We start from the raw sequence: 27,715 nt of genomic DNA, 5'->3' as shown, positions 1-27,715 counted from the left end.
GAATAAATATTCCAGAACGGCTGAAAATTCAATAATTGATCTTCCTAGCCATCACATTATAAAGTAATCATCTAGTTTGGGTTCTCATCATGTTCATGGCTAACATGGGATTGCCTGAATTAGCATCTCCATTACCTGGACATTCCTTCCCTGAATTGAAATGAGTAGCAGCTGTCCTTCCTTTAACCAAGGGCTAAGAGATCTGGGCGTCAAGCCTCCAATCACCAGGATTTTGCTGCTATGACGTTCTAGTACATATTTTTATATCCCAAATCTGGTGTCCTGGTTTAATTTCCTGTAAAACTTAAAAAGGGAAAACTTACAAGTAGGAACGTGCCAACACCCAAGTTCTTATGTTTGCCTTCCTTCTTATGTTAAGCTAATTCAGAATGTCTATAGCTCCAAAGGCACTCTCAATTCTCCCCCCTCCCACCCGCGCTGTGGAAAGTTTTGGCTCATAGCTTCGCACATTCCCAAAAAAGGTGTGCGCGTTCCCTTTAAAGAACACGCACTCGGGCGCGAATAACGCCGCGAAGGTAGATCACGCGAGAACCATTTAACCGCCCTGCCTGACCCTTCCAAAAAACTACGCTTCCCGGCATACAGCCTAATATGAGGGGAGAGGGGGCTCCTTGCCGTCACGGGCATAATCCACCCAATGAAGAGAAACTTCGGAAGGCACGTAGCCAATGAGAGGCAGAGAAGTGGCGGAAAGCTGAAAATCCTCCACCTCCCAGGCCCTCGTTTCCTTTAAGTAATTTTTTTTTTAAAAAAGGATTGGTGCGGGACCGGAAATTATGTCAGAAACCCCATGTGAGGCGATTGCAACACATGCAGCGCGGAGGAGAAGCGAGAGGGAGGGGGAAGAGCAGGAGAGGCGGAGGGGAAAGGAAAGGAAGGAAGAAGCCGGCGAACGACGTCACAAGCGCCGTCGCGAGGAGCCCTTCGTTGCAGTCCGGAGTAGGAAGGAAAGGAGGGGGCGGCGGCGAGGCCTGAGGTGAGCGCGCGCGTCCGGGCGGGAGAGTCGCCCCGCCAGTGGGAGCGAGGCGGGCGGGCCGTGGTGGTGGTGGTCGCCGCCGCCGCCGCCGCTCTCCTCGGCTGGTGGAACCGAAGGAGCCCGGCTGGCATCGGCTTTAGGATTTTAACGGCTTCTTGCTTCCTCCTCCCCCCCGCTCCCTCCCTCCCTTTCCAACCCCCCCTCCCTCCCCCAATTTCTCAATTCTTTTTCCTCGTGGCGGCTCGGCGGCTCGATTCCACCCGCAGGAGGGGCGGTGGAGGAGGAGGAGGAAGAGGAGGAGGAGGAGGGAGAAGATGGCGGACGATCCCAGCGCTGCCGACAGGAACGTGGAGATCTGGAAGATCAAGAAGCTCATCAAGAGCCTCGAGGCGGCGCGCGGGTAAGGGGAGAAGGCCGAGGCCCTTGGGAGGCGGCCGGAGGGATTTGCCGCTCACGTGTGAGCCGTTGGGGGGGGGGCGGCTGGGTGGGGGGGCTGAGGGTAAAGGAGGAGGAAGAGAAGCAACCTTGCGACTTCGGCCGAAAAAAGGGGGGTAGAGTCGTTAATGTGTGGGATGCCTTTCCCCCTCCCCCCCAAAAAAATCCCTCCTCGCAGGGAAAAAAAGTGTGAAATGTCGGGGGACGTCTCCAGGGTTCCGGCCCGGAGGAGATAACGCTAAGTTGAAACACGAGGCTTACTTTTGGGATGAGTTAGGCCTTAAGTTTCTAGGGAAGGAAGGTGCTTGGCGGCCGAGGCGTTTAGTAAGACCCCGTGAGAGGCAGCCGAGAAGAAGAAGCGTGAGGGGGGTGGGGAGAGAAAGAGAGGCGGCGGTTCCTGCCTTTTTGATACTCGTCCTCGGGTTTGTGAGGGAGTTTTCTTCTCTTCAGAAGGAGCCACGCTCTCCATTTCGGGACGTGGCCCATTTGCTGCCTGAGGTTGTTACACACACCTGTGGGTGCAGTTTTGGACACTTTCAAGTCACAAAACTAGTTCAGGCTAGGTAAGTCTGTAAGTATCAGAAGCCTCTATTTCACTTTTTCACACATCTGCTGGAGAGCTTCATTGTGTTTTTTCCCCCCTTTCTCCCTATGATGGAGGATTACTACTAGGTCTTAGACAGCAGTACTATTTTAAATGTGAGAGACATTTGGGGCATTCATTCTGAATCCAGAAAAATGAATTTTATAAACAGCCAGTGTAAAGAATCATGTCTACTCCATGTATAATATTGTTTAATACTTGATAGTTTTTTCCTCTTCATCTCACCTTGTTATTCCTTTGAACTTCCATTTTACTGTGCCCACAAATTTTGTTGTTATACTCACAATTTATGGAGCAGCCCAATCTAATTTTTTATGTCTTGTTTGTCCTTAGTCTGGGGTATTTTACTTTCAGTTGCATGCTTAGAATTTGCTGGACAGTCAGTCATTGATTAAAAGAAGGTGACTTAAAAATAATTACTTAATATAGATTAAGTACCATCTTTAGTTATAAAAGTTCCTTTCTTGTTTTCAAAGTACAGAGGTTGTTTATCTTAAACTGTTGTAGGCACAACAGGTACATGATGTTTTAGAGTTGGCATGATCAGCTGACCATTTGTCTTAGTTACCTTCATTAGCTCCTCTGTTCCTAAGATTTTTTTCTGTAATTTTCCATCTATTGAAGCAAGTAAGGGAATGTTTCTGGCTTTGTGCTGGCTGAGAAAGATAGCTTTTGTTGCTTTTCTGCCGTGCATGCACAAAGAATTGAGTGTGACTGTTTTTGCATGTGGTTGTTGAACTAATACACATCTATTCCTTGCAGTTGTGTAGAAGGCCTGTTATAAAGGACAGTGACTTTCCTCATTTGAATGCTAGCTGTGTGAAAGGGGCTTTGGGAAGGTATTAATTCAGTGAATAATTTGAAATAATGGCCTATTAAAAAAGATTTATTGGCCTCATCAAAAAATAATAATGTATGTATTAATTCAAGTGCCAAAGAGACATGTTAATGTTGCTGAACTTATGAAAGCTTAGCTATGTTTTAAGTAATGGAATGAAACTGAACTTCTGATTTGAGACTGGAACATTCCAGATTGTGCTCTTTTTTGTGAGTGGGGTGGGGGGAAATTGCTCCAAAAATAAACCCTCCAAAGCAGAAGCTTTTTGGAGTACTCCAGCCCCAAAACAGTTCTGTTTTATCCAGAATAATATTTTCAGGACATTTCATCTCACTTCCTACATAGATATAGGATTTACTTCCAGAACAACATAATCTGTAGATTGTATGGAACATTCTGGAATGTTCTGTTCCTCAGTTGGTGAGTTTTGCTTGCCACTAATATTTGTTTATGTCCCTTACAGATTTGTATATGATAGCCTTTGGGAAAAGTGCATGAAGAATTCTTGCCTCCTTTTTTATTAATCTCTATATTTTGATATGTGACTTTCTGGCTAATAGTTCAATTTAAAGACTGACAACTGAAAGTGACCAAAATTATCTCTATGTTTACTAGAAATTATCAGCATTGTTGGTTTTTGGTTTATCTTTATTGCTTCTGAATTAAGTACTGTAAATATTCACAAAGAGTCTTCTTGCAGGGGTTCAGTTTCCAACTAATAAACTATATAATATACATGATTTTCTTTTGTCTGCGTTAACTTACTGACTATGACTTCATGTTGGCATAAGAATTAGGCCTTTATGGCTTGTTCAACAACCAATTGAAAAAAGTAGCTAAGTGCAATATATTGCTGTTCAATCAGAATATTGTATTGATTATTGAGAGAGCAAATTTCCCTTACTTCCCTCTGAGCCTTCCCAAATCAAATCTAATAAGGTTTATAACTAATTGACATTTGTTATAATTTATTGTGTTAGCAATTTGCCAGTAATGCTGAGAATGGAAAAAGCAGTTAATTTTTAATCCTTTTGTCCCTCATGAGCATGTAAATGAGAAATTTCCAGGTAGGAAAACTCTCCAGTTAACTTTCTACAGCCATATATGTTTACTATCCAACATATGGAAGAAGTGAATAAAAACATTTGGATTCTTAATATATAAAGTTGGCATTCCAATTCTGTTCAGGAGCAATGGAAGAATGCTTTGCATATTGTTTTATATTGCACCTTTCAATGTTTTCTATCTAAAGCAATTTCCAAAATTGAGTTTTGTGCAAATATTTTGAATCATTTGAATCCCATCATTCTATTTAATTTGCCAATATGAGAACTTAAGCATTGGCAGTTTTGGGGTATATTTTTAATTAGTAAAATAGACAATTCAAAAGAATGTTTATCATTGCTAATAATTATACATTATTTCAGGTTTTTGAGGGACCTATTGACATTTCTGGAGCTAAATAATTTCACATTTAAATAAGATTGGCTAGTAGGCAAGTAAACTAATTTTTAAAAACAGTATGTTCAGAATATTAATAGGAATTACCACTTTTTGTGGGCTAAATGCATTGAAAGACTTGAATTTGTGGCATATCTGAGGAAACATCTTATAAAGTGTTTTATTGATCTTTCTTGTCTAAGCTCCATCATAAAATCATAGTGTGTTAAACTTTTCCTAAAGGTCTTGATAGTGTCATTTTTCATGAAAAGCATATTGATAAATTCTTTTTTTAAATACTTCATTAATACAAATATTAAACAGTTGACATTTCAGTAACACAGATTTAGCTTTCTCTGAAAAGGATGGGAAATAATAGTGTATTCCAGCTGATGAATATTTTGTGTTTGGGGTTTGCTACTGCTCTACTGCAAACCCTGTCTTCCTGAGGTGTTCACAATGTGAACAGAAAATGGGGCTTAGATCTTGGGCAAGCTTTAAAGATAGCAACTGAATATTAAGTCTTCAGTCTATGTTCTATGTTTGTGTGACTCCTTGGGAAAGGTCAAGGAGTCTTGTGTGGAGATATCATGAAAGTTGTACTTTTTAAATTGTGAATTTTTCTTATAAAATTTGGTTTTAGGTGCACTGTTTTTAGATTTATGAGTGTTTCAGGCAACAGCATGATAAACTTGCAACATCTTAACTAAAATACACAGTCAAATAGTCTGTCTTAGGAGGAATGCTTTTCTTTTGTTTCCATACTTTACATTTTCTAGGATCTAGCAAATTATTTTGGAATATAGATTACTGCACAATGATCTCATAACAGGCTGCATTCCTAAGTGGAGGTTTTTTTTTATTAAATGAGAGAGTATTATAACTGAGTAGAGATTCCTGCTAATCTGCTTTATAAAACCATTGACTCCAAATAGCTCAAAGCAGTTTTCAGTAATGCTTTAGCCTTATATAAGGAAGAACTCCCCTGTCAACAGTATTTTCTGTATATCCTGAATATCATATTTGAGACATAGTTGAGGATCTCCAAACCTAGGGATAAGAAGAAATGTTAGAAAGAGAAATAAGGTGAAAAGTGTAAAACTGGTCTACAAGCAAGTAGCACTTGTGAAAAATCTTTAGGATGTGGGTTTCTGTGCGTGCACACATACCTGTAGGTTGTGGCTGTACGAGTCTACAGTGATAAGAATTTTGTGGAAAATTTTAAATTGGAAAATTCCACAACTGATTTATAATATTTGTATTTAGTACTTTCCTCTTCTTCCTCAGTGTTATTTATAAGTCAATAGGAAGCATATGTATGAAAGAGAATGACATAAATTATCTATATGGAATAATTAAAAGGAAATTACATTTGTGAAATTACCAGCATTTTTTTACTATGTTATGAACAGCACTTTTTTCCAGTCAGTATGGAAACTTTCAATCCTACCTTGAGGCTGAAAAACCAGGAAAACAAGTTTAGATAACAATTTATTTTGTTATGGAATAATATAATAATAGTAATATGGAATGGCTTTGAACTGCTTTGAATCCTAAATTCACCTTTTTGGAATTAAAATTGAGCAAAGCTAGCTGGAAAATTAAATGATTGAGTCTTACATTTCTGATACTAGCAATTTTTAAAAATTAATTTTTGCCCCCCTATTAGTAGTTAACCATGAGGAAACATAGTACCTTTAAAAAAGGAAACACCTACAACTATGGAATCCTCAAAGAGAACTGCAAAAGAGCAAATTATTGTTGCAGGAATATCTTCTCTACTATCAGATGCTTATTTGCATTTCCTTGTTGCATTTCCCTGTTAATGCACCAATTAAAACATTTTGGATGCAAAAGTAAGTATTGTTTTTTGCTTGTTTTCTCCAATTATCCTGCTATTAATCTTTTTATTAATTTTTTTTGCATACTCACACACAAAACAGATGTATGGAGAAAGAAGGTACATTACAGATATCTAAAATGCTCCTCAAAATGTGTCACCATTCATTTTTAAGAGGATGTTTCATCTGCTTTATAATTTCCCACAAAACTTAATTATTTTGCAAAACATGCATTATAAAGTAACCGTTTAATCTATTAACTATGTACATTAAGGATAATGTTTCCTCCAGCCAAGCTTGTTAATAATAAAACATCATCCCAACTCTGAAACCTAATTCATAAACAATGCAAAGAAACTTCTCTAAAATATTCTGCATTCCTCCAAAATATCTAAATTAAATTTATGCTACCATATCTTGCATTCCTAGTGTCGATTTATGGTTATCCTTCCAAGCCTTGACTTCTTGTTATTAACTGTCATAATGCTTCATTTGCTGATGTGAATAACATATAGTTATCAATAAAACCCTTTGTATCTTATATGTCTTTAATTCTTTAATTTGGATTGTTTTAGTCAAGTTATGTCAGCCTTTATCCTAAATAACCTGTTGGTGATCTCACTATTTTCTAGGGCCAGTAAAAAGAAAAGCTGTTTTAAATTCTTGGCAAGGTCTTTTCTATTTGTATTTTTTGCAAAGGAATATATGACAGGCTGTCAGATGTTAATTCTAAGTCTCATCCTCATTTATAAGTTAAATAAAGCTACTTACTTAACTGACTCACCCCTAGGCCTTTGTTCCTTATTTGTATTTCTGGGTTACTTAATCTAGGTATCTCAAAGAACCTAAATACAAAATAATGCCTGCTGTTTTCATTTACCCAGAATTGCTTGATATTAAGATGGGCAGTATATAAATTTAATAAGTAAATAAAAATGTATGATCAAGTCTACCCTCATATCTGTTTCATTAAACAATACAAATGAATTTCCCTCAGTTTGAGGAAGAAGCTTTAGAAATAAATTACTGTTATTTTTGATGTAAGACCCAGTGGTAAAAGTGCTTGCTTTAGAAGTTAGTAAAATGCTTCACAGCAGAATGTTATTTCAGGTGGCGTAGTATAATTATAATATATTTTGGTGCTGTACAAAAATGTGTTCGTTTATTTTGCCAACTTCAAACGTGGCATACCAATGTCATGTACACTTGAAGGAGCAGGATTTAGCAGATATAATAATTAGTAATTTGGGCAGTTAGGGCAGTATGCTTTAGATGGAACTAAGCACAAAACTATTAAGATTCTGCTGAGGCAGAACAGGTCTGATCTCTAATGCTTATGTAGCTCTGTATATACAGGTGAGATTTGCTATCAAAACTTGCTCCTAGGCCTGTGGCCATCATTGGTTTGCAACAACTCTTAGTATCACCCAACCAGTCCTGGCTAAGATCTAATTGCTTTTGCCTAGTTTATCTTTCCTCTAGGGATGGCGAACCTATAGCACGCGTGCCACAGGCGGCACGCAAAGCCATTTGTCAGGGCACGCGAGGCATTGCCCTGTCAGCTGGCCAGCGCACACACGAGCTGCGTTCAGCCTTTTTTAAAGCCATTTTTCGCCCTCCCCAGGCTCCAGATGCTTTATAGGAGTCTGGGGAGGGCGAAAACAGCCTCCCCCGGAGGCCCTCCGGAGGCTTCAGGAGCCTCCAGAGCGCAAAAAACCGGCCCTATGGGCAAACCGGAAGTTCGGGGACGGACTTCCGGTTTGCTCGTAGGGTTGTTTTCAGTCCTCCGGAGCCTTCAGGGAAGCCTCTGGAAGGCTCCTGAAGGCTCCAGTGAAATTAAACCGTCCCTACAAGCAAACCAGAAGTCCGTTCCCGAACTTCCGGTTTGCCCATAGGGCCGTTTTTTTGCACTCCGGAGGCTTCAGGGAAGCTCCTGAAACCTCCGGGGGGACGGGACGGACTGTTTTCACCCTCACCAGGCTTCTATAAAGCCTCTGAGGGCGAAAAAAGCATGCAGAAAATGTCATGCACGCATGCGAACTGAGGGGGGGTGTCGCACATTGCATTATGGGTGCGGCATGCCTGCGACCACCCTGCTTATGTCATGCAAGCCCAAAAAGGTTTGCCACAGCTGCTCTAGGATAACTTTTCCTAGGTGGCATCATGCTAGTCGTGGGGTTTAGCCTGTGTGCTTACTCCAAGTATGAACACGCTGACCTCCCATCCTGAGATATTATCCTACAAGAACAGATGTGGCTCTATAGCTGCCTGAAATGGCAATACAAGCCCAGCATCAGGATCAGGTATGATACCCATTAACTCAGCCCAGGAAAAGCCACATTTGGAAGATGTAATGATGATGCTACCTAGTTTGAGTAATGAAACATCTGTAAGAAAACAAGCAAGCTCAGAAAGTACCAAGGACCTTTCATAAAATAGTTGTTATTGGAAAACATACTAACTACTACCAAAATAAACTGCTATAGTGGACTAGTAACTATAGTAAATGAAAACAGTCTTGTACTCTAGAGGCTTTCTCTTTGCCTACTAATTGTTGATACTTATTAGTGTAGCTTGAATGAAGTGAGAGAACAGCTGCGTTGACCTAGTTGATTGACCACCTTGTAGGAACTGAATAAATATATTTTATTAAAATATTAGTATGCATCTATAAAAAAGTATGGATTCAAATAGGTTTAAATTTATCATTTTATTAAATGTTTTAATTGCTTGTAATTGCTTCTTTAAAAAACTATTTACACATAATTTATATTTTGCAATTCAAAGGTATGACTTAGCTATTGATTGATAATTAATAAAATATTCCAGATAGTCTTGTCTTAATTCTCATTTCGTGTTTCCCCGAAAATACGACCTGTCCTGAAACTAACACCTTGCCACATTTTTCATGTGGGCAAAAATATAAGCCCACCTCCAAAAATAAGCCCCCTGGACACCACCACCCCCTCCGGCCAGGCAGAGCACCGTTCAACTGCCTTAGGGATACCTCCTAGGTCAGTGAATGGCGCTCTGCCCTGCTGGAGAGGGGGTTTGCTGGGCGACTGCTCGTGAACGTGGTCACCTCATGGCTGCTTTGCCCCGAGGCTGTTCCCGGCTCTTCGGGAGCCCGCTTGTAAGGAAGCAGCCTCCCGACAACTTCGGGATATCACTAGGTTGGGGAATGGCGGTCTGCCTGGCCGGAGGGGGGAGTTGTTGGGCGGCTGCTTCCTTACGAGCAGGCTCCCGAAGAGCCGGGCACAGCCTCAGGGGCAAAGCAGCCATGAGGTGATCACGTTCACGAGCAGTCGCCCGGCAACCCCCCTCTCCAGGGCAGAGCGCCATTCACTGACCTAGGGGGTATCCCTAAGGCACCAAGCCACGTGGCGCTCTGCCCATCCCCCAGGTCCCTTGGCTTGGTACATTAGGGATACCCCCTAGGTCAGTGCATGGAGCTCTGCCCGGCTGGAGAGGGGGGTTGCGCGAGCGCCTGTTCCGCCCCCAGCAAGCATGTCTCCCAGCCTCACCATGCCCTGGCCCAGCTCTCCCTGCAGGGTGCTGCCGCCGCGCTCCAAACATAACTTCTTCTCCGGCTTCCAAACTCCAAAACCTGGCTGCCGAGTCTTCCAGCAGCGGCCGCTCTAGGAGTGCGCTCTATGATTGTGGGCTGGCTGCTGGAAGACTCTGTCCAGAAGACTCTCTGTCCGGCTTGCTTCTCTTTGGCGTGCTTATGGCCCACGCAGAGCATCGGCAACTCCTGACTTCCCCCTTTGCCTCTGCCTCCGTCAGCTGCTGCCGCATGAAGGCAAGCTCCTGCGCAGCCCCATGTGCCAACCAAGGGGCCTGCGGCTTGGTTAACGTTGCCCCCCTTGCGCTGGCTGTCTTAGGTGCACACTGGGGGGGAGGGGAGCCAGGCTGATCAGCCTAAAATCGTGTTTCCCCCAAAAATAAGCCCTAGTGCTTATTAATGCTTATTTTGGAGCCCAAAAAATATAAGACCAGGTCTTATTCTTGGGGAAACACAGTAGTAACATTGAAATGGACTAATGTGTGAAGTAGGTGTGAAATGGTCTTGAAAGGCAAGTTGCACCTTAGCGGTAATATTGAGTAAATAATTTCCTCCATTGAATTGTATAAGAACGGCTAATATTTTGGAATACCTAGGTTAGCAGTAGAACCTGGCTATCCTTGTCTGGACATTAAAGAAGTTAAGTGGAATTAGCCTGGTAGCACTGGGGTGGGAGACTCACAGGTACTTCTAAGGCGATGACCTGTATTGGGAATTAACAAACAATTTCAGAATTTCAGTACTGTGGCCAAGGAAACTACATGTTTAGATCATTCTTGTCACTGGTAGTTGAACTTGATCTGAATGCATTTTAAACAAGCCCCGTTAGGATTAATTCTATTCAAACCTATTTTAGCTACCCATATAACTCTATGGTCTGCAGCAGTAATACATTGCAGTTTTGTTATTTGCTCTGTACATATTGATATGCTGTGCAAAAACAGTTACTAAAATGGATATACAGACAGCTCTCTTTTAAATCACTTCCTTTTACCCATATAATTTTCTTTAAATTTTCTACAGTTTAATTGGTTGCCTGAATCTAAGATCTATTTGTATTGTAAAGTTGACATGTCTCAAAACATCTGAGTAGATTTGAGCATCAAACCAAAGGTTTTGGCAAATAGGAAATGCTGCTCCAGTAGTACTACATTTTGCTTTGAAAACATTCCAGAAGGTAGAATTTATTGCTTAGGGACACTATTACTACTAATAGGTAGCTGAGTGCTGCGATATGACATTGGCAAGGTCAATATGACAAAAATTTCATTGGTTATGGAAGGTTTCTGTGACCATTTTGAGAAGATAGAGGGGGAACTGCTAGTGAATTTCCATCAAAGTATATTTTTGCCACACTAATTTTACCTTTACTGTTTTCTGTAGAGAGAATTAGATTAAATAAATAGATACCACTCATGTTTGATCTCATGACACACTAAATGCTAAACACTGGTACAGGGAATTTAAAGTATTTTTTAACACACTGTGTGTTTACACACACACGCACACACACACACCTTACATATGAAGGGATGATAAGTAATTTGTTAATTGCCTTTAAGTGTGATTCAGGTAGATGGGAAAACTGGATATTTATTAAATAGAATATATTAAAAAAAAGAATAGGGAGAGAGATTTTTCCACTTAAGATAAATTTTTAAAGGATGAAAAACCATTATTTCTTTAACTGTATTAAGTATGCCAAGATGAAAAGCCACAATTGCAGTATCATGTCAAATGTTGTTATGGGTACAAACCATTGTACCTTTGCAGTAATTTTTACGGTTGCCCATCTCATCCACGTTTAGTATGGAAATCTTATCCCTTAAATATTTACATTGCTTGTTTGAATCTCTTTATTCTTGTTCCTTTGTTTATTTTAGTAATGGCACCAGCATGATATCCTTGATCATTCCCCCCAAAGACCAGATTTCCCGAGTGGCAAAAATGTTAGCTGATGAGTTTGGCACAGCATCAAATATTAAGTCTCGAGTGAATCGTCTTTCGGTCCTTGGCGCTATTACTTCTGTACAGCAACGGCTAAAACTATATAACAAAGGTAAAATATCCTGCTAATTCCATTATAGATAAAATGATTCAAGCTTCAGCAGTACTTAAGATTGTATCTTTTTTTTTCAGTACCTCCAAATGGTCTGGTTGTTTACTGTGGAACAATTGTGACAGAAGAAGGAAAAGAGAAGAAAGTGAACATTGATTTTGAACCTTTCAAACCAATAAATACATCATTGTATTTGTGTGATAATAAATTTCATACAGAGGTAAGTTAACTATTTTTATTTTTCTCTAAAGTGAACTATGCAATCTACTGTTTATTTAATAGCAAGAAAAGCACTGAGCATTGGGAAGTCTAGTCATGTATGAGAACATGACCATTTTCCTCAACGTCATTTCCACACCTTCCAGATGAAAAAGTGTTGACAGTTGCATTGTTCAAGGAGATGGGAGATAAAAGAAAAATTTAGAACATGTGAACATAAATATAATCTGAGAACTGAATTGTGCTGCATTTTGTTTTGCAAAGCATTACATAATCACATATCACCCAAGTGATTTAAATGGACTATCTTAGTGAAATTTAGAAGTCAGATTGTTGGATATGCTAATAGCAATAGCATTTAGAGTTATGTACCACTTCACAGTGCTTTGCAACCTTCTCTTAAGTGGTTCACAAAGTCAACCTATTGCTCCCAACAATTTCGGTCCTCATTTTACTGACCTTGGAAGGATGGAAAGCTGACTCAACCTTGGGCAGGTCAGGATTGAAATGCTGGCAGTCAGCAGAATTAGCCTGCAATGTTGCATTCTAATCACTATGCCACCACAGCTAATCTTAGCCTTGCAGCATGTTACCTTCATTTTGTATATCAGGTGCTTATGTGACGCTTGCACACTCTTATTACTGAGCCTAGTAAAAATCACTAACCGCTCCCTATTCTTTTATCTTGGTAAACAATGTGAGCCAAAAATTGCACAGGTGCATAAGTTCATTTGAGAGGGTTGCTTTATGTGCCCATTAAGATTGGCACTTTACTGATATTATTAAAGCTGTAGTATCAGACAGCTCAAATCATTTGAGCTTCATCCATCTTGGAATATCTGTTTCTTATTCACAAAATGATATATGAATTATATTTGAACATTGCTTGTGTTTTTTATTTAAGTGCAAAAGTGTACAATGAATGAATTGTGCTCAAATGAATCTTAATTTGTTAGTTTAAAGAGCTTGGAGTAATTATGAGTGCAAAGTGTACTCCAAAAGTAAGTTTATAAAAATGATAAAAACATTCTTTCAGGAGAATATCTCCCTTGTCTGATTTGTTGTACATCAGCTTGTTCAAACTCAATTTCTGTCATGTTGACTTTTAGGCTCTTACAGCACTATTGTCAGATGATAGCAAATTCGGTTTCATTGTAATAGATGGTAGTGGTGCACTTTTTGGAACGCTTCAAGGAAACACCAGAGAGGTGCTGCACAAATTCACGGTGGATCTTCCAAAGAAGCATGGTATTGTATTAAAAATAAGAAAGATTGATGTGTTTTTAGAAAGAATAATTTTGGGGGAATAAGAGTTGAAAGCAGTTCAGTAATATATGAGAGGTTGTATCCTTGTTTTTCTCAATGTTTTTGGGTAATTTCAGTACAGTAATCCAGAGGCTAAAGTTAAGACAGAGATCAAATTAACATCAATTGATATTCTGTGCAGCTGACAAAGTAATCACTGAGTACGCTTAGTTTCATGAAATGGCTCCAGACAATGCTCCAATTGCATCTGAATTCATTAAACAGTTCATTAAAACAGATGCTTAAACATTGGAGACGAGAGATTTTTGTTTTGTTTTTACATACGGACTTAGTATAAAACAGAAACTACATGTATGGAAATAGATGTTCCAAATTTGCTTACTTGCTAACTATCTCATTGAAAATATTTCTGTACTCCTAGTTAAAATTAATCTAAGTGGATTACAGTTAAAATTTTAAACAATGTATTAATTAAATTTGAAACATTAAGATGTTTTATAAAAACAGTACAAAAATACACAATATAAAACAAAACACAGACATTTTAATCATAAGGACAAACCCCAAGGATGTTTCACTGTGGACATTCTAACACTGAAAATCCTCACTGCTGGATTGCTGCTTGCCACTTCTAAGTTGACCTTAAATGACTACTTTGAATAGAGACCGCAAACGGTTGCACTATTTTGCATTAACTGAACTACTTTTCATTACAGTAATCTAAATATGAAGTTGCTAGTGCATGGTATAATGTAGAAAGCCATCTCTAAGTAAAGGTGAACTGGTATACTAGCCTGACCTCATGAAAAATGCTTTGTGCTACTTGAGCCTTTAATGTAAAAGATGGATCCAGAAACTCCCTACCTAGCTAAGAACCTGATCCTTTAGAGAATAAAACCACATGAAAAATAGGTTCATTTCCTCTCACTTGGCAAATAAATTAGCCACTAACTGCACTTCTGACTTGTTTTGATGGCAATTCAGTACAATGATCCTTATTCAGTACATACCTAATGGTCTTAATATTTTTACATAGATGTTGATCAACAAGGTTCGTGGTATTAAAATTCATCAAGAGTTTCAGGGAAGCAACAGAGTTATACTGTCCCAGTAAATATAAATCCAACAGGACAATTATAACTGTTTTTCCATCAAAACAAGCTTAAACCCATTGAAGTGGATCTAGAAAATCTGTTTCATAGGATATTTGGATGTGATCCGTCATCATGTACTTAAGCATCTTGTCCAGGAAGAAATTTTATTCACTGGCCTATAATTACTTAAATTTTCTGAATCCATTTTTCCAGAATAGGCCTCATTGCAACCTCCTTTTATGAAGCTGGAGTCACTTCTATTCATGTGGAGGGATTTATAAATCTCCTAAATCCAGCTGAACATTAAATAAAATAATCGGTGAGGAAAAAGAAGCTAGTAATTACTATATACAGTTCTTTGACAACACTACCAGGCATCTTATCTGCATCACCAGACCTTAAAAAGTGAAGCACACACACACACCCGCCAAATCTTGACCAGACAGCTTTTTAATTTCTGTAGATTGAACTATTGAACATGTAGATTCTTAAGTTATTGCCAGTTTGATTTAGTACAAAGTCTAGCAAAGAGCTACAAGGTTCTGAATGATTTCTAGCTGGGCCAGATCCCAAAAAGTTCCTGAATAACGTAAGAAAGTTCTGCTGAATGACATTGGTAGAAAATTTGTTTTGGGGTGGTATTCCATCACTGTCACAAACTAAGTTTGGCACTGAACTTTCGCTAACATATTGCATGACTTTCTATGTGCCATGGGCAGGTGACATTTGAGATAGACCCAAGTTTGTCATGATAGTCATAAAACCCTGATCAGACCAATCAAGGATGTTGCAATTTGAATGTTGAAAGATACTAGAACTAATGTTATATATTTATATCTCTTGCCTTTTAAAGGGAGAGGAGGCCAATCTGCCTTGCGTTTTGCTCGTTTGAGAATGGAAAAACGTCACAACTATGTAAGGAAAGTAGCAGAAACTGCTGTGCAGCTGTTTATTTCTGGTGACAAGGTGAATGTGGCTGGTCTTGTGTTAGCAGGGTCAGCTGATTTCAAAACTGAATTAAGTCAATCAGATATGTTTGATCAGGTAAGTAGAAGTAATTTCCTGTCGGCTGTTAATTTTACTAGCAGTTATAAATGTATTATCTTATTAATAGTGGTATGGATTATTGGGATACATCTATTTCCAATAGTAAGCTGCTAATAGCAACTGAAGGGTTAGCAACTGGCTACGGCACTGAGCTTGTCGATAAAAAGGTTGGCAGTTTGGCGGTTCGAATCCCTAGCCACCACGTAATGGGGTGAACTCCCGTTACTTAGCATCACCACCAGATGGATTCGTAACTGGCTGACCAACCACACTCAACGTGCAGTCCTCAATGGAACTGCATCTACATGGAGGGAAGTATGCAGTGGAGTACCCCAAGGCTCTGTTTTGGGCCCAGTACTCTTTAACATCTTCATCAATGATTTGGATGAGGGAATAAATGGGGAACTCATCAAATTTGCAGATGACACCAAGGTGGCAGGAATAGCCAACACTCCAGAAGACAGGCTTAAGATACAGAAGGATCTTGACAAACTTGGACATTGGGCACGATCTAATAAAATGAAATTCAATGGTGAAAAGAATAAGGTTCTACATTTAGGCAACAAAAACGAAATGCACAGGTACAGTATAGGTGATACCTTGCTCAACAGTAGTAACAGAGGGATCTTGGAGTCCTAGTGGACAACCATTTAAATATGATCCAGCAGTGTGCAGCAGCTGCCAAAAAAGCCAACACAGTTCTAGGCTGCATAAACAGAGGGATAGAATCAAGATCACGTGAAGTGTTAATACCACTTTATAATGCCACACTTGGAATACTGCATTCAGTTTTGGTCGCCACGATTTAGAAAAGATGTGGAGACTAGAAAGAGTGCAGAGAAGAGCAACAAAGATGATTAGGGGACTGGGTATGTAGTTTAAAGAAAAGAGGGACTGGGGAGACATGATAGCAGTGTTCCAATATCTCGGGTTGCCACAAAGAGGAGGGAATCAAACTATTCTCCAAGGCATCTGAGAGTAGAACAAGAAGCAATGGGTGGAAACTAATCCAAGGAGAGAAGCAACTTAGAACTGAGGATAAATTTCCTGACAGAACAATTAATCAGTGGAACAGCTTGCCTCTAGAAGTTGTGAATGCCCTGACACTGGAAGTCTTTAAGAAGATGTTGGATAGCCATTTGTCTGAAACGGTATAGGGTTTCCTGCCTAGGCAGGGGGTTGGACTAGAAGACCTCCAAGGTCCCTTCCAACTCTGCTATTGTATTGTATTGTACTTGTCCCAACTTCTGCCAACCTAGCAGTTTGAAAGCATATAAAAATGCAAGTAGAAAAATAGTAACTACCTTTGGTGGGAAGGTAACAGTATTTCGTGCACCTTTGGCATTTAGTCATGTCGGCCACATGACCGTGGAGTTGTCTTCAGACAGTGCTGGCTCTTCGGCTTTGAAACAAAGATGAACACTGCTCCTTAGAGTCTGGAACGACTAGCACATATGTGCAAGGGGAACCTTTAACTTTATTTTAATAGCAACTGAAATATGTGGATCTTGGAGCTATATTTATAAAATAGAAAACCAATGACATTAAGACTGCTAAAGGAAAAGAGTTTACAGGTTTTTTTAAATCTTGCCATTGGAATTGTTATGTTTTTCTGCATAGTCAGCCAGATGTTTAGACTGCATTTGGCACTTTCATCTACCTATCAAGTCCTTCCCAAGAACCTGGGATAGGCAAATGTTTGATGATGTTAAAACTATCGTTTGCAGGATGTAAGGTGTCAATATGTTATTAATATCTGGCATAGCTCTCATCATCTTCAGACCACCTAAGCACCACAATCACATCAAGGTTATAGTGCCTCACAGGGGTTTATCATTTTTAATAATAGTAACAAAACTGAGTGGCTCATGACAAAAGGAAATTATAATAAAATCACTAAAAGATGATAAATGCAAAGTAGAATTTAGTTGTTCATGAAATGTTGCACATCTTTTGCACAATAAAGCTTCACATTTAAGCATTGCATGATACAATTATAAAATGGTTTAGAGGTTGGAATTATTGTTTTAAAGTTAATGCTGGTTATTATTTATTTCATCTTGTTGGGTAATACTTTTAGATTTTTAATTGTTCATGTATCTGACTTTTCTAATATTAGACTGCTCTTTTTGCAGAGGTTGCAATCCAAAGTATTAAAGCTAGTTGACATCTCATATGGTGGTGAAAATGGATTCAATCAAGCAATTGAATTGTCCACTGAGGTCCTGTCTAATGTGAAATTCATTCAAGAAAAAAAGCTAATAGGTATGAAGAAATCCATTTATTCATTGTTGCATGCAACATAAATGTATTGTCAAATATACAAAAATTGTCACTTAAGTTAAAAAAGAAAATAAAGATCCAGTATCCCATTATTATGTTAGTTTCTATAGGAATTATCTTGATCTTAAGATATAACGGTAACAGTTTTCCACCCAATATTTTTTGCTGTTAGTTGCAGTTATAAAAATTTTGAATTAAAAATATTTTTAATGTAATGTAATATTACAATGTAATATTTGATTAAATTTTTAACATCTGTTGCATATGCATATTGTTTTTTTGTGTTGGTGCTTCATACTCCTTAACCAGAAGAAAAGGCTATTGCTTCCGTGTTGGTGACTGTATGAGTGGTGACTCTAACTTGCTACTGAGTCATCTCTATGCAAAGAGAAACCTCCGTGCTGGTCACTAAGTAAAAGTTTGTTTTCCCATCTGGGTTTTTCAAGTCATGTATAGAACCTTTCGTTCAAACAGTACAAACAGTTTTACCAAATTTATACCTGCTGCAATTATGAGACAGTAGAAAGTAATGACGCATATAATAAAACAACTGTAGTACAATTAAAATAAAATTCAAAACATCAAAGCAAAGGGGTTTACTACTTACCATAATCCCTGTGGAATAACTCAATTTTCAAAAGTAAAAACAGTAGAACACATCTGATTTTTGAGGGAAGGCTATTCAATAGTAGATGCTAATACTGAAAAGTGGCACCTATTTTCTCAAAATGTGGTGGATGAAATCCCATTGAATTATTGCCAAGCCATATAGAACATTGTGGATGACAACCAGCATTTTGAATTGTACTTAGAAGCAGATAGGAAGCTAAAGTAGTGCTTGGAACAAAGATGTAATATGCCATTGGGGATGAATGCTAATACAAACCAGATCTTCGCAGTCTGGAGTATTATGCTTTCTGAGTGGGCTTTATGGGTAGTTCTCTATAGACCATAAGGCAATGGTAAAGACAAGCAGTGGTAAGTTAGTATTAATAGGTCTTCCTTCTGCAGAAAAGATCATAACTGGCATAGCAATCAGAGTTAGAGCCTCTCCTGCCCACTATTTCAATCTGTCCATCAATCAATAGCTCTTATTTACCACATCTTGTTTGACCGTAGTGGTAAGCTACTGTTGGGCATCGTCAGCGTACTCCAAACCAGACCTGGGCATTTTACGATCCCTGGGCCAGCTCTTTAGTTGTCCCTGTCTGGCCCATGTGAGGTCAATCCAGAATTAGAAATCAAATATAAATAAGTGTATGCCATGCACAGAATACAACTGCATTGCTTTTATTTTGAAGGTGGTTGCTATTTGTTTTTCAATTTATGTGTGTGTGTATGCATGCCTAAGTAACTTGGACAACTGTATTGGTTCAACCCTTTGCTATGTACACATTAAAAAGCAAGGAGCAAGTGCAGCAGTTCTTATGGACCTAACTTCTCGCTTACTTCTCTTCCCTACAGCCGTGTAGGGCATTGCCTCTAGTCCCCAATCCTTTTAGATAGTCCAGAAAGTTTCTACAGTTAGTGCTATCAAAGATCACCAGAAGAATGAATTGCTTCAATCCAAATAATTTGTAACAGTGACTAGTGCTGTCTGAACCTGGACTGAAATATAAAATAATACCCTGTAGCTAATCATCCTCACCTACCCAAAAGACCCTTCTTGGCCAAATTAATTTGTTTTGTGCACTGAATTAAAATAATCATATTTTATAACATCTCTCTCTGGTTTGTACTAAATGTAGGCCGATACTTTGATGAAATCAGTCAGGACACAGGAAAATATTGTTTTGGGGTTGAAGATACTCTCAAAGCCTTAGAAATGGGAGCAGTAGAAATCCTGATAGTTTATGAGAACCTGGATATAATGAGATACGTACTTCATTGCCAAGGCACGGAAGGTATGTGATACCTATCATTTTGCTCCTATGATTTCAGGAATTATTTTTATAGGTCACTATAAATGTTTGCATTCTTGCTGCTTTCATTAATAGAAATCCATAGATTCTGACAGAAATAATTCTTGTGACATTAATTTTACAAATACATAACTAAATACCAGTGTCTCAAAAAGCTCATAAATGTACATAAAATAATATTAAACGTAATAGATTCAGATACCTAAAATCCTTTATGTAAAGTGGCAACAAATGTGCCACAAATTTGAATTTACTTGTATGGGTAGTCCTTGACTTACAATCATAATTCAGCCCCAAATTTCTGTTGCTAAGCAAAACAGTTGCTATGCGAGTTTTGCCTGATTTTATGACTTTTCTTGCAATAGTAAAAAGAATCACTGCAGTGCAGTTGTTATAAGTTAGTAACATTCGTTAAGTGAATCTGGTTTCCCCATTGACTTTGTTTGTTAGACGGTCATAAAAGGAATCACATAAGCCCGGGACACTGCAACCGTCATACATATGAACCATTTGCCAAGCATTCAAATTTTGATCATGGGGATCTAAATCAGTCACAATCATGTCACTTTTTTCAGTGCTCTTGTAACCTTGAACGGTCACTAAACAGATGGTTGTAAGTGAAGGACTACTTGTATGTGTACTCATTGGATATGATCCATGCAGGAGGCTCTGATTTTACAGTGATTATGGTCAGAATCTGTCTGGTTGAGTTGAGATAACTAGAATTGTCCTAATAGTTGTGGCTTTCATTCTTCTCAGCTATTGTGTTACCTTCATGCAAATGTATCTGTTATATGAGTGCATAGGACAGAAAAACAGGACAATTAATATTTATTTATTTATTTATTTATATTTATTTCTTGGATTTCTAAACCGCCCCCTCTCCCAAAAAGGGACTCGGGGCGGTGTACAGTCAAATGCAGATAAAAATACAATAATATAAAACAATTAAATACATTTGGATGGAGGAGATAAGGCTGTACAAGAAATAAATATACTATAAAAAACCCTAAAAACATCCCCAATTAAAATACCCAAACCCAATTAAAATATATCCCCGGGAGGTAAAACTAAGAGAGTGCCAGGCCAGCTGATTGAAATAGGTGAGTCTTTAATTTTTGACGGAAGGAACGGAGGTCGGTGGTAGTTCGAATATCAGGGGGGAGGTCATTCCAGAGGGTTGGGCCCATCACAGAGAAGGACCTACTCCTAGGTGTCGCCCGCTGGCATTGCCTAGCGGACAGCACCAGGAGGAGTCCCTCCCTGTGTGAGCGGATAGGTCGCAGGGACGTGTGTGGTGGGATGCGATCCTGCAGATAACTAGGTCGCCTTCCTCCATATTAGATCTAGAAAGGAAAAAACTATTTTCCAGTAACAAACATTATATGTGGTAGCAAGATGAAAGTTCTGGAAGAAATTACTCTGTTCTTTCATGTTTTCTATTGGGGAACTCCTCTATAGTCATCCAGTATTTTCAGGTTTTTTTTTTAATTTCAGTGTTTTTCCTTATGCTTATGCCATGTACTAGTCATCATATGTGACATCCCTCCACATTTTCATAACTATCTTTTAGAATATTTCATACTCCTCTAAAGGGGTTGCAGTTTCTACTTGAGTATCCTAAGGCAATGATGGTTAACCTTTTTTTCCTCGGGTGCCAAAAGCACAGGGGCACACACGTGTGCCCACACCATAATGCAATACCCCTCCTGCGCGCTCCAACCCCTTGCACATCCTTGTGTGATGCCCACCCCCCCGTTCGCCTCACCCCACGTGCATGTACACAACCTCCCCCCACGCGCGCTCACCCTGCACATGCACTCGTGCAGCTCTCCCCCCCTTTGGCCTCACATCCCAAAACAGTGCTGGGGGGGGGGAGGGAAAGCCTCCCATCTCAAAACAGTGCTGAGGGGGAAAAGCCTTGCAACTCAAAATAGCACGGGGGGGGGGGGGCGGAATCTCCGGAGATCTGGGAAGGCACGAGCTGCAGAAAGTGAGAAGGTATGCGCTACGTCTCCTGCCTGCAGGGCAAATCCGAAAAATCAGCTGGAGGCTTGCATGCTGGGCAACGGCTCCTTGTGCCACCAGTAGCACGTGTGCCACAGTTTCGCCAGCACTGTGCAAGGGGGAAAAACTTGGAATTTGCGATCCAATTTAGTCAGTAGTGATGTTCTGCTTTTCCTTCTAGGAAAATAAAAGGATATCCCTGTCTTCTGTATTAGCCATTGTTTACAAATATGTTGGTTTCTCTTAAACTGGTGAAAACAAAGCTGAATGCTTGCTTCTTTCTTCAAGAGGATAGCCGGTAGCTAGTCATTTTCTTCTGCATCTTCTTTCTTACTTAGCAAATAATGTTTAAGTATCTTTTCTATGTCAAAGAAGTATGTGAGATGTGGTAAAGGACCACAGCTGCTCCTCAAAATGAATAGATTCTTTAATCTGTATTGGTAATATTTCATGTAATGCTAATTTATCTGATTTCACTTTAGGAAATTGTGCTATTAATGCATATTATGCTTTTCCCCCCTCCTTCAGAAGAGAAGATTCTTTATTTGACACCAGAACAAGAAAAAGATAAATCCCACTTCACAGATAAAGAGGTATTTATTAAAAGCCAGGGTTTATTCCCCCCCCCCACCCACCTGAGGCATTTTGATGATCATCATTTCAGTGGAGACATCCCAGATAAATCACAAGAGAAGCCTATGGAATTGTTCATATAATTGTATTCTAACTCCTTTGAATTTGTGTGGAATGGAAATTAATGTAGTAAAGAATTGTGTTTAGAATTCAACAATACAGGCAATACCAATCCTCTCTTCTAGATACTCAAATTAATTGTATTAATAAGCCTAGCATCATTGAGATGGTGGCTATGGAAATTAAATAAATGAATAAAAAATAATTATCTTCCTTTCTTCAATCGAGTCTTCAGGAAAGGATTGAAGCACACCTGCCCAAGCACATTGTTTCTAACAGTCATGCTGTTATGTGGCCCCTCCAGTGGTATGAAGCAGTGTGCTCCTCCTCCTTGCCTTAGTAGGCAAGAGCAAGGACATGAAGCAATGCCCTTGGAATAAATTGTTTTAGAAAACAATTGCCATCAGAAAACCAGACCAATGACTGTAACAGCTTTATTTCTGTTATATGCCTTTAAGAATTATTGAGTCCCTGCTTTTAACTTTTATGAAACCCTATTTTTCGACATCACCTTTAGATGCTGCTGGATTTAAGGGTTTTGCAGAATCCCAGGAAAAAATGAAAAGTTTTTATAATAGAGCCTATGAAGTCTGTTATGTTGGCTACAAACAAGAGCGTGGCAAAAAACAGTCATACATCTAGAACTATTTAAAACATTTACCAAGATAATGGAGACTTTAAGAGAAGGGGAGTTGCTTTGGGTTCCCAATAATCAGCAAAATAGCATTTTTTGTTCTTTTGTTCTTGCCTTTGACAATAATACAGCACAGTGGAATTAGCAAGCAGATAATTCTGTAAAGGTAATAGTTTTTAAATCCTATTGTTTCAAACTAGGATTCTAAAGGGGATAAGTAATATCCAGAATGAGGCCCTGATATGGAGATATTCATATAACAATGACATAAGTGACATGCACTTGCTAACAATTCATTTTGGTGTGATGATGCTAGGTTTATACACTGCAGAAAGTGAATAAAAGGCATTATTCTGGTTATTTTCTATTGCTTCTGTATTTTGGCAACACAATGTTCTGCATCTAATGACGTAAATACTGATTGTACATTGCCTACCGATTTGAAACAACATTGCTAATAGGTACACTTCAAATGTCATCTCTTTTAGACGGGACAGGAGCATGAACTCATAGAAAGCATGCCTCTGCTTGAGTGGTTTGCAAACAACTACAAGAAATTTGGGGCCACGTTGGAAATTGTGACAGACAAGTCGCAGGAAGGATCCCAGTTTGTGAAAGGATTTGGAGGGATTGGAGGTAAATGGAAAATGAAAACAATAGAATGCGTGATGATTGTGTGCCCTTCATTGTTGTGTCCCAATTGGCAAGATTGTCAAAATCTCATACAATTTCAATGGAAGATATTAAAATCCTGTGAAATATTATTTCAACAAATGATTGTTTATTTTGGAATTGGTGCTAAATACTATTTGCAGTACTCTCCCAGACCACTAGTCCTCTCCTATTTTTTGGGCATAAATTGTGTTTTATATTGATAGCATTTACAGTTCTATCAATATTTCTTCATTTGGCAGATAGTTACAATTTTTAATATACAACATAAATAACTTGAAATTTATTTTCAAGGGATGCTTTATGTAGACATTGTTTGGAAGTTGCATCAACATGCTTTAAATTCTGGGAGGATTACTGCTCACAAATATGCTTGTCTACAAGGGGAAGAAAAACTCGTGTTATATGACTCACAGCTTTTTCAAGATCGAGTCCTTGATTTATGTAGTGATTAAAGATGATAATATAAACAATGTATAACAGTGTAATAATGTAAACAATGCAATAAGAATTTAAAGCAAATTACCACATGGAGAATATATATTTATAATAGTTCCATAATTAATAATTTTGTTGGATGATTTAGGCTTCCTTTCCATCTGATAGCTGACAGGCTTCATTGACAATCTTTGCTTGGAAATACATTTATTGAACTAAATGAGATTTGCACTGCAGTAAGACTAGTTATCGCTGAGTGCTGGAATTGTTAAGATGTAAATGCTGCCTTTCTCATTAAAGAAAGCATTTTCAGTTGATATTAAGATGCACTGATCAATCTGGTAAAGAGATTGAGCGAAATACATTAACAGTATATAGTTAGTCCTTGACTTATTATCACAATTGAACCCAAATTTATTGTCAAGTGAGATAGTTCAGTGAGTTTTGCCCCATTTATGACCTTTCTTGTGACAGTTGTTAATGACTGCAGTTAAGTTGGTAATATAGTCGTTAAGTGAGTCTTGTTTCCCCATTGACTTTGTTTGACAGAAGGTCTCAAAAGGTGGTCACATGACCTTAGGACATCTGAATTTGAATCTGTTTTGATCATGTGACCATGGGGTTGCTGCAATGGTCTTAAGTATGAAAAAGGGCCACAAGTCTCTTTTTTCAGTGCTGTTTGTAACTTCGAACGGTGACTAAAAGAACTGTTGTAAGTTGAGGACTACCTGTACTAAAAATAAATGGTGAGAAAAATGGTTGGCATTAGGTGAGATATCAGTGTGCTGAATATATTCTGATATAAAAGCAACATTGGGTTTGAAAGCTTACCTTTACATATGAATTAAACTGTTTTGTTTTAGCATAACGCTGCCGCTTTAACCAGGATGAAGATTGCCTGCTCTTACTGATTATGATAATGCTATTCTTCCTTCTTCCATCATGCACTGTAGATGCCAGATATTCTCTGAATTTGGGATGATAGCTAGAAATAGTTGATGGATTGAAGAAAAATGCAAATGTTTCCTTATCTTTTGTAAAGAGAGATTTGAAAATGTTATGGGTAGATATCTCCAGGAATAGTATTTAACATAGGAGATAATTTAACAGCAATAGTTCGCACACTATTTGTTACAGCAAGATCACAGTAAGAATTTAAGAATGGTTCCAATTATTTGCTACTTTTATGGCAATTGTTATCTATTCTACTTTTTTGGACAAATATATGCTATTCAGAGTGCAACCCAGATACCAGTCACATTAGACTTATGCTTTAATCCAAAAGTAGTTTGCCCTGTGATTTCTTGCTTTCCTGTGTTAGACATTCTTTGTCAGTTCCATCCCATCATAGTGAACTGATAGTTTCAGCAGTTTTCCCAGATGTAGTAAAGTTTCCACATACACTGTTGTTGATTTTTTAAAAATGTAATTGATATAGAATTAGATGAGAAATTTGGTTAAAACTGAACTGAAATATTATCATGTGCTGCAAATCATTTTTAGAAGTCAAATTTGTGGCACCGCTCTAACATGAATTCTTAGTGGCAAACTTGTTTGAAGCCAACAATTTAAATTGAGATTTTCTAAATAAGTTTTAAAACAGTATGTTCTAACATTAATAAAAATGTTCAACACTAGAGGGAAGGAAAGATAGTCTAGTTTGGTATCAGAAAGCAGGTTTTGTGCTGAATGTTCTACATAAATAGGAAGCATTTGTAATATCTTCCTTTTAACATTTCTTTCCAAAGGTATCTTGCGGTACCGAGTGGACTTCCAGGGAATGGAATACCAAGGAGGAGATGATGAATTTTTTGACCTTGATGACTACTAGGTAGTCGGCCTGGGTCTGGCAAATGTGCCTCACCCCTCCAGCATCCAACCCAAGGAGAAAACTCATGATGGAAAACAAAACAGATCCCTGCCTTAGAATTGGAGTATTTCCAGAACTTTATCCAGAACATCGGGTTTCAAAAAAAGGAGAAAGAAAGCAAACCCTACTGATTTGTCATAGTGTCAGTACAGCCGCACTCTACTAGATTTCTATAATGCCATTTGGACTAATTAAAAAAAAATCCCAGTTTTTACTTTTACTTAATGGTGAAATTGGTTGCTCTTGTATTTTATGAAAATGATTTTTTTAACCTTCAGCTACATTAACTGCTCTCAACCTTCATTTGAAACAAAGTAATTATACTGGTTTGTTTCTTACTTTGATAGGAGGAAATTTATTGCTGCTTTTTGCAGTGATATGACCCATTTACATGGCGTTCTTGGCTTAGACTGCAGAAGAACCATCTTAGGGAGACCTTGTTCCTATTGTTCCCAGTCTATAGTGGTGGAAGTAAAAGGAATTCAACTCTCTGTTGTGCCAGCTTTGAAAGGTGTGACTTTAAAATTGGGAGGTCCACCTATTTCATTCTTAGACTGCAAAAACACTGTTTGTATAAATCAGGAAGTGTGTTTCATTAAAGAAAATTGAAGTGCCAGGGTCTCAGCAGGCTTAACTGGGATTATGAGTTGTGTGGCCTTCACTTTTCCCTTTTGTCAGTCAATAAACAGTTTCCACAAGCAAGCTAATACTGCTTACGCTTGGTTCTGTACTTTACTAGGTTTTTTTTTTTTTTATGTTTTGCTTTGGGACTGCATAAGCTGCCTTGGTGAATCAACAGCCAACATTCACAAACTGCTTTAAAATGCAATTATCTAGCAAAATGTGACCGACATAAGCCTTGGAACTGGTGGCTATGGAGCTTCTATAGAAATAAGAAACTTTTTTTTTTAAGAAGTTAGGCACCAAAGATTCACATTCAACACTATGGCATAGTTCATGCAAGGCAGTTAGCTCACTTTCTTGCATTCCTTTAGGACTGGCTGATTTTTGAAAGGTACTGATATTTTTTTTTAATGCCTGGCTCTGTTCTCATTTTCCTTATCTTTCTTGTGTTGGTCAAAGACTCCCAACCTGCGAACATTGTATATCGTTCCAAATCCTGCCTCACTTGAATTGAAGGGAGAGTTGTCTTAACTAAGCCTTCTCATCACAGTATATACTTAAAAAGGTCCAAAATGACTTTCTGTCAATGTGAGCAATAGAATTTGTATCTTTTTATAACTTGGCAAGCAGGCAATGCATGTGTTTGCCCACAGGAAGTTTTCACATTGGGTGGAATCTCTTAGGGAAGCTCTTTATGATTATGAATATTCAGACTGATTTGCCGAAATTGTGATCACAAGCATCCTTAAGCTCTTCAAAGCAGCATACTTTGATTTTGCCATTGTAAATGGGTCTGCGATATGACAAGACAAGAGCAGAAAAATTGGGTGTAAATTTACAGTTTTGAATATACTGCTTGTTTCACATTTAGGGTATGCAGCTCCTTTTTTTTTTGGTAGTTTTATTTTTATTTAAGTTTGGAAATGATGCCAAAATTTTGTATCTCTTTAATCAATGTGTGATCTCTGGTGGTATATATTGCATTATATATTGATGTATATATCAATATATACTGATATGTATTACACTTAACACAAACACATTAAAAGGATGAGAATCCTAGCCTTTTGCATACTACGTAGCCTCTTCAGAGAGCTCCCAAGCAGTGATATCTTGGTGTTGTGATGTACAGAAATGGAGAAGAGTATTAAACCATATTTAAGAATA

General features: G+C 38.5%; 1 protein-coding gene across 1 annotated transcript; it reads left to right on the top strand.

Annotated features, from left to right (window-relative positions):
- The first annotated feature begins 836 nt into the window (after positions 1-836).
- On the top strand, positions 837-27,715 carry ETF1 (eukaryotic translation termination factor 1). Its single transcript, XM_081942205.1, has 11 exons — positions 837-997; positions 1,264-1,397; positions 11,604-11,779; positions 11,860-11,999; positions 13,108-13,246; positions 15,212-15,402; positions 17,541-17,670; positions 19,437-19,592; positions 22,146-22,210; positions 23,433-23,580; positions 25,803-27,715. Exons 2-11 carry the CDS (start codon positions 1,312-1,314, stop codon positions 25,883-25,885), a joined length of 1,314 nt encoding a protein of 437 aa, XP_081798331.1. The 5' UTR covers positions 837-997; positions 1,264-1,311; the 3' UTR covers positions 25,886-27,715.

This window comes from Natrix helvetica (genome assembly GCF_964273705.1).
Source record: "Natrix helvetica genome assembly, chromosome: 2".
NCBI classification, from domain to species: domain Eukaryota; kingdom Metazoa; phylum Chordata; class Lepidosauria; order Squamata; family Natricidae; genus Natrix; species Natrix helvetica.
This window is presented reverse-complemented; position numbering and strand designations above follow the sequence as displayed.